Consider the following 12,266-nt stretch of genomic DNA (forward strand, 5'->3'; position numbering starts at 1 on the left):
AGACAAAGAAAAGCTAAAACCAGGATTCTTAAATGTAGATAAGAACTTAGACGCCTTTTTCCAGGTGGCTTTATCAACTACAGAAACTTAAGAAAACACAGAGTTAGGATATATGACCATCTGACAGAGACTAAGTGGTCATAAAACATCCCAAACTCCCCAAACTCCCCAAACCCGGGAGACAGCTCATAAAACTCCTAAACACGGTTGCTAAACTAATGAGAAATAAAGATAACATAAAAAACTACTGATATGAACCAACATAACATAAAAAACTACTGATATGAACCTAAAAGAGGGATGTGGGCGGTGGGAGATGAATTATGTGGTCTGTGCTAGCCTTACAAAGAAAGACATGTGCTCCTTCCAACCTCCCTGCTGTGTGTGAGAAGTTTGAAACTAGCCCCCCTGCCGAGGCTTGTAAACTTCATTTGTATAAACCTTGCTTTTGCATTCTGTACCTGAGGTCTCCAGTGGCTTCTTTGGGGACGCGATCTGGGCATAACACTGATATTGCTTAATAAAGAAATGTTAAATTACCAGTTCAAGATACTGGGGAAATTATGCTTTTGTTTTCACAGAAAAAATAAAAATTTACATGGGTTTTGGTCATTTGAGTTGAATGTGTTACAAATACTTGCCATCATTTAAGAAAATTGGTTTCAAATTATTGTTGGTTAAAATAAAAGTTTAAATAAATGAATTTTTGACATGAGGAAGCAGTTTAAGATATAAAAATTTAAAGGCTTAAGCATGTCATGACAGTTTAAAAAAATATAATGAAACTTTAAGGTCTAACTTTAAAGTTTAAGTAAACATGTTTCAGATTTCTTTCTCTTGCTATTCTGCTGTTACATGGAGACTCCAAAGGGTCATAGTTTTAAAAATGTCTGTCTACTCTGCAGGTATGAATGAAAATGTGGCCACATGTATGTTTGGTTTTGAATGTCTGAGTTTGCATGCATGTCCTTTGTGTTTAGGAATACAAGTTAATACTAGTCATCTGGCTATCCAGATACTAGTTTAAAGCATAAATGGTTCTATTTAAAATAAAACAAACTGAGAGGTATATTTGACTAATATATCTATAGGAGAACAAATTAGCCTGGTCATTATTACCAAACTTAGAGATATTTTCAAGATTAGGCCTAAATTTATTTGGCTCAGATACATTTAATAGATAATTGTCCTCAAACCTGTCAATGATCTGATGAATATGACATTTAAATTATTTGATTAAAAACTTACTATCAGAAACAGAGACTCCTAGCTCCCCAGCTCCTAGCAATGACTCCCAAGGTCTCCAAAGAAGATATGGAATGACAAAAAGATGCCACCTGAATTGCGAAAGACACTGACCACAGGGCAAGATGCCCCAATGCAACACCTGCCTCCAGGACCCAGCCCAGACTGTGGACAAGTAGTAGGACACTGTCAGTCTTCCGTGTCCCTATTCCACAGAAAAGGTACTCTGCCTTATGGGCTTGATGGTGGTAAAAGATTGATGTTGTTCTGACTGGTACCTCCAACACTATAGAAACCTGGGTAAGGGGTTGATCACTGTAATTTATAGGATTGGAAGCTTCTTGGTCTGCACTCAGATATAGTTTATCCTTCTCAGATCTCTGACAGTGCTGATGACTAGGCTAGCTCTAATTTTGTCAGCATGGCAGCATCAGACAACCAGATCTTTCTGCAAGGCCATAGCTAGCTTGTAAGCACACTTTTAAGAAAATGTTCTAAGATGTAAAAATTTAAATAAATCATAAAGGTTTGGATATGAGTCTAAAATAAGATATGTTTCAGATTACTCTCCTGTTCTATGGTTCAGAGCTTAACATTTAGGAGTCCTGATGAGCTGGTAGAGCAATGACCACTTACTGTTCAGTCACAAGTTCAACATTTTGGATTTGTTTTAGATGTCATATAGATATGTCTAATGTAAGCCTAAAAGTGCTTTTCACCAGGCTTAAAATCTCTGTCCAACTTACACCTGGCTTTCTGGACAGAAGTAAAATGCCCAAATCTGTAGTTCTTGTTGGGACTCAAAGGTATAAGTCTACTTCTGCTGTTTTACAGATACCCTTTATCTGCTTTGTCTACAATATGGATTTCAGTACAGATAGGTAATACTAATGTATCTAAAACTTTTATGTCATTCTGCAAAAAGGCCTCAAAGGATCAAAAGAGTCATAAAAACATAGACCCACTCCACAGAGGTCGAAAGAACCCAGATAAGTATTCCTAAAGATGGTATTTTTCCTCTCTCATGGTCTTGGGATTAGTGCTTTTCCTATTACTAAGGGTATAAACCTAAGGGTTCCAAATAAGTTCACAAATTTTAACCTCTGTTCCTAGTTTAAATCTGTCTCAACAGATTTCTACTTGGCTGTCAGACACCTCCAAGTTTCAGTTGCTGACTCCACCACTCCAGATGACTGTGGACTCCGACGTGCTAAAGGCTAACGTGGACCAGCCCAGCTAACATGATTCTTCTCTGTCACTATGGTGTCAGGCAGCTACATGCTACTGATGAATACCCCCTGCCCAGTCTTTGACCAGATTTTCAGCCTTTTGGGGGAGGGGCCCTGATAACGACACCCCAATGCCAGCTTGAAGCAGTTCCAGAAGAGAATACATCGTCCCATTTTCCTTGTTCTAAAAAGGCTAAAATGCTGGGTCAAAAGAAAACTCCCTGGCATAGAGACCAGATGGCTAATTATACATGAACTATGCATGGCCATTACAGGCCATGAGTTACTAAAATAGGCCATGAGGTACCAAATGTAATGCCATAATTTTAAGATTAAAATTTGCCAAAAAGAAATGGGGGAGTGAAAGACCCTAGCCCTTCAGGCTTACACCCCCAAGCCTCAGGAAAAGAGAAAACTTCAAGCACCAAGAAATGAGAAACTAAAAATCTAGTTCCAAGAGCAACCTGACTTAGCCATTGTTCAATCTCCCCTGCAACCATATAACAATGTAAAGAGATTTCTGCTAAAAGATGTGCTCAACTGTGACTGGGATAGTTGCAGATGTTCCAGGAAGGACCACTGTGACCTTTGTGTAAACTCCACTCCCGCCTTGATACCCCTCCCTTGAGGTTTCAGGAAAAATGTACCTGTTGATACAAATTACCCATCTGTGATCACTCTGTACCCAGACCATGATCTTGTGAAACGAAATTGTATGGGAATTGTAATCTTGTGGGTTTTTCCTTTATTAGCCTTTATGGGGCTTCAGTAAGATGCGGCTCTTGCTCTTAGGAGCAGGGTTTGCTCTTCTATACAAAAGCTTTAAAGAATCCCCTTAGCTTTCTACTCTGATCCCCACCCTCCTGGACCCCTGATTATTTTCCTTCTCCTTCTCATTACCTTTGGTCCCTGGGCCTTTCAGCAGTTGACTCGGTTTATCAAAAATCAGATTGATTCGGCTTTACCACGACACGTCTCGATTCATTATCACAGAGTAGATTCCTAGGAGGCCAGCCAGGAGCCCCATCAAGGACTCAGATTCAGTGTCCTAAAGCCCTAACGTCCCCACGGTCTTGCTAGAGAGTACTCAATGACGGGAATAGTACAGGGCCCACGCCGGAGTCAACAGCATACAGAGGTCATTGAGACCGGTTCAACATGGCACCTGCCATGCGTGGGAGTCCCCCTGTATAGCCTAAGACAGAGGCTCTCTCGGACCTCCGCAACCCCGATCACATGGACTTGGTCCATTTTTGAGAAAAGAGGGGGAACTGTTGGAGACCGACTCTGGACAGCGGTGTCTTGAACCTTGTGTTACCTGCCACGATTTATCAAGCCTCGTGTAAATAGGAGGCTTTTAGTCTAACCTAGGAATGTAGGATTGAATAAACCTCTTTAAATCAGCTAGCTGCAGGGGCCTGGGACCAAAGCGACCTCCTGCTGACCCTCCTTAGGAATTTTCTTTGTCCTCTCCTCACTCCTGCTCCCCCTCCCTACCTGAAGCCCTGTTTATAAGCTCTAACACCCAGTCAATAAACGAGGCCTTGACGCAACTCAGACTGCTTTGTCTTTCTTCATGTGCTTGGTCTCCTTTCCCTCTCGCCCCCCATTGATTCACAGGTGGTCCCTCCTCGAGACCCTCGAATAACCTGGCCTGCTGGACGGGTCATACTTCCTGCCTGGTCACTGGCCATCAGTGTTTTATTTATATAGAGCAATATCCATAGCACTTCCCTTTTTTTTTTCTTTTTTTAAAAAGGAAGTTTTTAACTTTAACATGGTAAAATTACATATAACTAAACAATTACCGAGCAAGAATTATAGTTACAATATTAAAGAAGATGTCTTATCTATCTTATATTTGTGAGTTTAAGGTTTTATATCTAACTTATCTTTTATCATAACTGAGGAAATTACAACTATCTAGTTTTCAACCACATCAAAGACCTGAGAAGGAACATAAAGGTACCTGAGAAATGGTAGATGGATGCAAGCAACTTTCGGGAATCTTGCAAAAGTAGACCAAGACAGTTGGCAGCCTGAACAGTCACCTAATGTTTCTCAGCATTGTTGGTGCATTCAAATTGGCTACAGGCCTAGAGTATCTGACAGACCATTTTTAGAAGCAGGAATTCTGAGAGACCATCTTACCCTGTCTTGGCAGAGTACAGTGGTCGCTTTCCTTGTGTCCCGCTTGTCCAGAAAGGACAGCATTATATTTGTACTGTCAGCCATCAAGGCAAGGGCAGTTCTTTGCCTAGTAGGCCATTTTGTGCCAAAAAGACAAACTTCCAAATGGAAATGTCTTAGAAGCCCAACATTCTCTCGGGATCAATTGGTGCAGCCAGGAGCAATTGTGTCTCACGTCAACAGAATTTTAAGTTATTTAAATGCCATATTCTCTAGGTCTATGAAGTGTTTGAAGATTACCTATCTATCTGAAATATATCTATATATACCTAGAAGACTTAACTAACATAACTACAGATATGATTATCATAGATGACTAATTATTAATCTATTTTTTAATTATCAATTAAAATTTTAAATGAGTTACATAAACATAATACCTCAAAGAAGAATAGAAATATATATATATACAGTATAACAAAATTAACTTCAAGTTTGTATCAATAAACTAAAATTTATACCAATGTAAAACATTTTAAACATAAACTAAAATCTATACCAATGTAAAACATTTTAAACAAGTTGTTCATTAAAAGTAGGTTCATTAATCTACCCTTTTATCTTATCATCTCCATATCCTCCTATATATCTATATCATATCCCTTTTTCTTTTTTAGAAAGAGATCACATTTATAATCAACCTGTTTTAAATAAAAATATTGGTTTTTCTCTGTCCCACAGAAGAAGGCTCTTCTGATTTGGGACACAAGAATCTCTTAACCATTCTTTTTTTAAAGCAATATGTCTGGGTTTAGAGGGGCAGTGAGCCAATTCCACCTCTAAAGCCAGCTTTGTATATTTGGGAATTTGGGCATAGAATCTCTTACTACTTCCTGCTGGAGGGGAAGCTGTATCTTATGGGGGTGCAAAGAAAATTTTAGGCCTATGGGGTAGTCCGTGAGGCTGTATTGTGTGAACCAGTTGCCTTGAAACCGCTCTGGATGTTGAATCATCTGGGCCATGGTGTCATCAGAGACCTTTCAGGGGGTCTTGGCTGGTGAAACCTGATGTATCTTAATCTGGAACAAATCCACAGCCTCTGGCTTTCTGTGGAAACAAAAGCAGAACCTCTTTTCCAAAGCAACATATCCTTAAATCCAAATTTTGAAGTCAAGGTACCTTTAAAATACACATTTTGGCATAACTCAACAGCTTTTGTAATCAAATGTTTTTCTTTAGTTACGAATATCAAAGAGAACATAATCCAGATTCTCTGTGTGGTAGCCATCTTTACGTGGCTTATTTTTTATATTACCTTGAGCCTATTGCTTTAAACTGTGTCATTCTAAGACTGAAAAGGCACTGTGGTTGCTGGCTCCGCCCACTTCAGCTTCCCAACATGGCAGTGGTACGTTTTCCGCCAGCTCTGGAATTCATCAAGTCTCAGAAATAGTGGGTCTAAGCTTTTATCAAAGCAGCGTGTAGCCCAGAAACCTTTTTTTTTAAATACTAGTAAAGACTAAATCTTTACTAGTATTTAAAAATCCACTGGCAGATGCCTCATTTCCGCCAAACTGCCAGTCAAAGGCACACGCTAGGAACCAGCCAGTGTTCAAACCCGCGTTTTGTGGTGTCTAGCTGCCCTTGTGAGACATGAAGCAGGAACCTGGTTTTTGGCTCTGTTTAAAATTGGTTATTAAATATTCTCAGGTTTAAGGTGGAAACTTGAGCCGTTGGGCACCACTTGTTGCTGGAGGGATTCTCTCCAGGTTCCCCAAGCCCCGAAGTCCCACAATCCACGTATAAAATGATCACTCAGACGCTTATATCACTTATAAACTGAATGGCCATGTCAGGCTTCTTGCTAACTGTTCTTTTATCTTAAATTATCCCATTTTTATAAATCTATACCTTGCCAAGTGGCTGGTGGCTTACCAGAATCTATACATGCTGCTTGTCCTGGCGGTGGCTGCAGTGTCTTCCCCCTCAGCCTTTTGCTTCCCAGAATTCTCCTCTCTCCTTGTCCCACCTACTTCCTGCCTGGCAACCTACTTCCTGCCTGGTCACTGGCCATCAGTGTTTTATTTATATAGAGCAATATCCACAGCAATTTAGGTCATGAATATTTGGTTTTTCTCATTCACCTCCTGGAGTGTTTTGACAAACAGGTCCTATACTATGGGTACATTCCCCAGCTTCTCCAGCGAAAACCATTACTCCTTATCCTCAGGCTGTTGCTCAAATTATATTTAAGGGAATCAAGATCAGTGTTCAAACCTTTGGAAAGGAGCCGGATATTGTGGTGACCCCATACACCCAGTCTCAAATAGCATGGTTGCAAGCTAATGATAATGATTGGACCATATTGACATGCTACATGCAGGGTCCTTTGATACTCACTACCCCTCCAATGATGTGTGTCAATTTTTTAAATTGCATTCTGTTATATTTCCCAAAATGATACAGATGACTCCTATTCCTCAGGCCCATGTGGTATTTACTGATGGTACTTCACGTGGTTTTGCTGTGGTGGTTTCTGGTAACATAGTGAAGAGAATAAAAGTCCAGGGCACTTCTGCCCAGATGGCAGAGGTACAGGCAATGTTGCTTGCTTTACAGGTGTTTTCTGATGAGAGTGTAATATTTATACTGATAGTCAATATGTGGCACATGCCATTATGCCTTTGGAGACAACAGCCTACATACCATCTATTTCTCCCATTCATGAATATTTATTACAAGTGCAAGGACTCACATGGTCCCGCTCACATAACCTTTATGTGGGCCACATTAGAGCTCATACCCAATTGCCTGGACCTCTAAGCGAAGGTAATCAGAGGGCTGATGCCATTACTCGTATGGCTGTCACATTAATTTGGTCTGCCTTTGAAAAGGCTACTCAGTTGCATCAATGTTATCATCTTAATGCTGGATCTCTTCGTCATCACCTAGGCATAACCTGGGAAGAAGCCATCCAGATAGTTAAATCATGTCCTATTTGTGTTGAATTTTTACCTGTTCCTCATTTGGGAGTTAATCCCTGAGGACTTTTACCTAATCATGTGTGGCAGATGGACGCCACACAGGTGCCTTCCTTTGGAAAATTACAATATGTCCATGTGTATTGATACATATTCTTCTCTAATGTTTGCTTCTGTCTATTCAGGGTAAAAGGTTAAGGATATCGTCATGGTTTTTGCCTGTATGGGAGTGCCAAAATGCATAAAGACTGATAATGGTCCTACCTACAGCAGTATGAGATTTTCAAAATTCTGCCAAGATTTTTCTATCATTAATAAGACTGGTATTCCTTATAATCCTCAAGGACAGGCAATATTAGAATGCTGCCATCATACCTTAAAAACATATATTACTAAAGTAAAAAGGGGGTAGCTAGGGGCGCATCTCTCCTCTCCACATTCTATTCTTTCCCTTGTTTTATATATTTTAAAATTTTTATCAGTGGACTCTGCTGGAGTATCTGCTGCAGATAAGCACTGGAGGGCTCCTGTTACAAATCACCCTCTGGAGCAATAGAGGATCGCTCTACATGAACTTAGAGGGGACCCGATGCAGTGTTGGTGTGGGCCCAGGGATCTGTTTGTGTCTTTCCTTGGACAATTCGGTTCCTCTTTGGGTTCCTGGGTGCTGTGTGTGCCCTGTGGCTACTGCTGAATTCCACCATGGCAGAGACCTATTGGGCCTTCATGAAAAACTCTCCCCTTTTGATGCCAATGGGGATTGAGAGCCCAATATGTCCAGCCTTGGCAAGCATTAATGTAAGCCTAGGAACTGTAGCCATGTGATTGGATTCTTCAGAAGGTAATGTATGGTAACTTTTTTCAAAAACGTTGAGAATGTATCACACCTTGGAGATTAAGGATAACTCTGAAAGTCATTGACCTTCATTTCTTAACTATAGCATGCCAGCTAAGCCTTTCATATTTTGCACTCCTCTTCGAGCTGGTGTACTACCTAGTTTTCAGGAGTGGCTCTGTGAAACATTTATTGGTCTCCTTAAATACATCTAGCCTCTTTTGAAGATACCTTAAAATTTGTGAACCTGAATGTAGCCATTATGAGACCATTAGTTCTACTCCTTGTTTGCTGTCTTTTTTTCTTTCTTTATGGTTCTTAGGTGTTCTTTTGCAGAGCTGCCACTTTAGTCATGCTGGGATCAAGAAAAATGGGCCTTGGTGGTTCGTGTTGCTGGAGCTGTGTCCATGCCAGTGGACCATAGCAGTTAGACACAGATGGTGCTCACATGCTCCAGAAGAGAATCAACATCACTGTTGCCATTGTTGCTATTATAGTGGTGGTGGCCACGCAGCTGCTACTGTTTCTGGGATTGCTATTTCATAATTGGCTACTAGAGCTAGCACATTTATTTATTTTTATTATTTATTTATTTATTTTTAGGGTTAGGGTTAGGGTGTAGCATGAACCCTAATAAATTTAGGGTTAGTGTTAGGGTTAGGGCTCATGCTCCTGCTCACAAAAGTAGACACCACAGTTAGTTAATCTTTCATTCTATTGGGCATAATAAATTTAATTCTACAATTGTACATCTGAATTGGCTTTGAAAGTTATAAAATTTATAAAACTCAAGTTCCACTTGCCCATGGGATACCACCTCATGAGGATCCCAATTTGCAGTAAGGAACATTAAGGAAGGGAATGACTCAATTGCCTTTAGTCTACTGGCTTATGGGTGGGTTAGGACTTCTGTTGGTCTTTCCTATGTTGCCCAGATTGCAAGCCCAGCACCACTTTGAGATCTTTGGCAGCAGTTACTCTACACCTCACATGGTTGAGTCTGTATGATAATGAGTATTCTGAGAAGGGTAATGCCTGGGGGGTGGCCATCTATCATCAACCTAAGCCAGAGCACATGTGTGGCTTAGGCAGGTGTCCCCAGGACAGGTAAGGTGACCTGCTGACCTCCCACACAACCTAAGTCAGAAGCTCATTTTTTAGTAAAACGGCGGGGGTGGGGGGTGGGGGGGGGGACACGGACGGCGGGACCTTTGGGGCCTAGCCCCCCACTGCCCCCACTGTGAGTGGCTGCTGCCTTGCTTATGACCTTGACCAGATGTCCTCCCTATGCTGATTCCTGCTGGTTTCCTTCTTACTGAATGATCACTGGAGGTTCTTTGTTCCTGTATCCTGCATTTGGTGTAAACAGCTTAGATGCAAGAATGTACAACATTGGGCATCGAACTTCTGCCCTCCGGGGATCCTCCATTGCACTGTAAGCCTGTATTTAAGGTTTCCTTCCTCTTTCAATAAACAGCATTCGGCATTCTGCTGTGGCAAATGACTTGCTGTCTCTTGTCTGTTATTTTTTAATCCACAGCCCCTCACTCGGATTTGGTGAATGGGTGGCAGTAGCACAGGCATTCCCAAAACATTAAGCTCCACATTGGGCATTAATATCTTGTATATTGAGTGTGGTTATAGGTCCAGGCAGATATGAGAAAAGTTGTATGGATGCACATCAAGGATGAATTCTTATCCTTTTCTAGGTGTAGGGTGGATTCACTTCTATGGACTGAACCAGCCTTGGTGAGTAAAGGGTCTTTTTATTGTTTTACAAATCACACCTTTAACAAGTCAATTCCATACACAAATATCTTTGTCCTAAGCCCCCAAGAGAGATAATGCCAAATGCAATTCTCATTTTTACCATAGGTTTTTTGGAGGGGGATTGGATTTTTTTACTAGTTTGCATAGGCTTTGATGCCCTAGGAAAACTCTCAGATAAATCTTCAAACACAAGATATGGAGACAGGGGTAACAAACACAAAAGGCAGATCAAGGCTAGATGCTAACCCTCCAGTGATAAACCAGATATAACTTGTGGGAATTCTTCCCTCAGGTTTCATGAGTACACGGTCCATCTTTTCTACAGAGTGAGTTCAAGAACACCCAGAGGTAAACACTGAGACCCTGTCTCGAAAAAAAGAAACATATTTGAAAATGTTTGCTCATATCCCTCTAAGGATCACTTATAAAACTCATTGTTTCACCCACTTGATTTGGATAGAATCATGTCTATGTCTTTGTCATTGATGTTCCTTCTTGGGGAAGTAGCCATTCAGTATTCATGTATCCCCAAGAAAAATTCATACAAAATACCCAAAGCATATCTAAGGCTGGGTAGGGACCTGCCCATGATAAGGAACCTACAGCATTATGAGTGTGGTCTGGCTGAAATGATAGAGGAACAAACAGAAACGCTGACAGGAAAAGATTAGCTCTGAGCACTCTCACCTGAAGGTGATACCAGGTTCAGGAAGATACCAGGATTATTTCTAGTTAAGTCAAGTCTTTGGTGAAGAGGACCATGCAAGCAAATATAGATGAGTATATGGGAGATGCTCTCCAAAAGGAGACCACAATCAGATATGGGTTTGTAAACCTAGCACACAAGAAGCTGACCGAGAAAGGGGAGGAGATTTAGACCTGCCCGATTTCAGGAGGCTTCCTGTCAGAAACCAAAACCAAAACCAAAGAAACCCACAGGAACAGAGACCACATGTTTTGCAGCCACGCCCTTCACAGCAGTGGGAAAATAAAAGCCACTTGCCTAGAAAGAGCAGTTCCTGTTTTTGAAAGGACTGCCTGTATAACATACTCTCGACAAGGAGGCACCATACTGCACAGGCAATATACTTTGTGTCTGTTCTTTTTGCAAGAGGACCAACCATCTGCGAACTTTTGGCAACTGGAAGATGCTATGATCCCCACCCTCATAGTTCTGCTTTGTCTTGGTGAGAAATGACGTTGTGAAGAGAGAATTCTGTTCTAAGAAGTAGTCTACCTCACAGTTGAGCAGTAATCCATAATAGTTCTGCTTTGTTGGTGAGAAATGAAGTTGTGGAGAGAGAATTCTGTTCTAAGAAGTAGTCTTCCTCACAGTTGAGCAGTAATCCATCATGGTCTCTCAGTACCTCAGAAGGCACCTGGAATTGGTAGTCCTGCTCAGGCTTCAAGGACATACACTCACAGGTAACTCTCTTGCAGGACTGAGTCTGGGCCCCAGGAACCCAGTGCTGGCAGGTGAGTGTCTTCCCAGCTTTTCTAGGGTGTGTACACTCAGTGGGAATCAATGGTGAACTCTGAAGAAAAGAGATAGAGAAGAGTTGGTGTGGGCTGATGCTGGTGTTGCCTGCAAGTTCCTGAGATTGAGAGCTTGGAATTAAGTAGGATGTCCTCTGACCCAGCTCCCATTTTTGGTTGCTATTGTTGTTTGTTTGCATTGCTTTGTTTTGTTTTTTTGTTTTTCTTTTGTTTTGTTTTCAGGGGGTCTCTCAAAACCCACACTCAGAGCTGTGCCAAGTAATGAGGTAACCATTGGGAAGGAGGTAACTCTACTTTGTGAAGGCCCCTTAGATGCCCAGGAATACCATTTCTATAAAGAAGGTAACCCAGATTCCCAGGTACCAACAGCTCATGAAGACACTGAAAAAAAGGACAAGATCTTTATCTCATCCATTAAAAGTCATGATGCAGGCCAATATTGGTGTTATTATAAAAGCCCTGATGGCACATCAGAACACAGTGACCCCCTGGAGCTGGTGGTGACAGGTGAGTGGATACTCAGGAATCATATGAATCCCCGGATGTGACTCTCTAGAAAAGTCTTCTCTGAATGTATCC

At 41.3% G+C, this 12,266-nt stretch overlaps 1 protein-coding gene across 5 annotated transcripts in view; it reads left to right on the top strand.

The window, feature by feature from the left end:
• Nucleotides 1-12,266, top strand: part of LOC121826808 (leukocyte immunoglobulin-like receptor subfamily A member 6) — a 75,176-nt gene that overhangs the window by 55,400 nt on the left and 7,510 nt on the right. For 4 of the 5 annotated variants that reach the window (XM_076568920.1, XM_076568928.1, XM_076568943.1 and 1 more), the window contains exons 1-3: nt 11,186-11,377; nt 11,631-11,666; nt 11,910-12,194. The exons of the other annotated variant lie outside the window; for it this stretch is intronic. In XM_076568920.1, coding sequence (XP_076425035.1) covers nt 11,344-11,377; nt 11,631-11,666; nt 11,910-12,194 — 355 coding nt within the window. In that variant the 5' untranslated portion in view covers nt 11,186-11,343. Of the gene's footprint in view, nt 1-11,185; nt 11,378-11,630; nt 11,667-11,909; nt 12,195-12,266 lie in introns of those variants that run through there. 5 annotated transcript variants of the gene reach the window in all.

Source organism: Peromyscus maniculatus, chromosome 1 (assembly GCF_049852395.1).
Source record: "Peromyscus maniculatus bairdii isolate BWxNUB_F1_BW_parent chromosome 1, HU_Pman_BW_mat_3.1, whole genome shotgun sequence".
Taxonomy (NCBI): domain Eukaryota; kingdom Metazoa; phylum Chordata; class Mammalia; order Rodentia; family Cricetidae; genus Peromyscus; species Peromyscus maniculatus.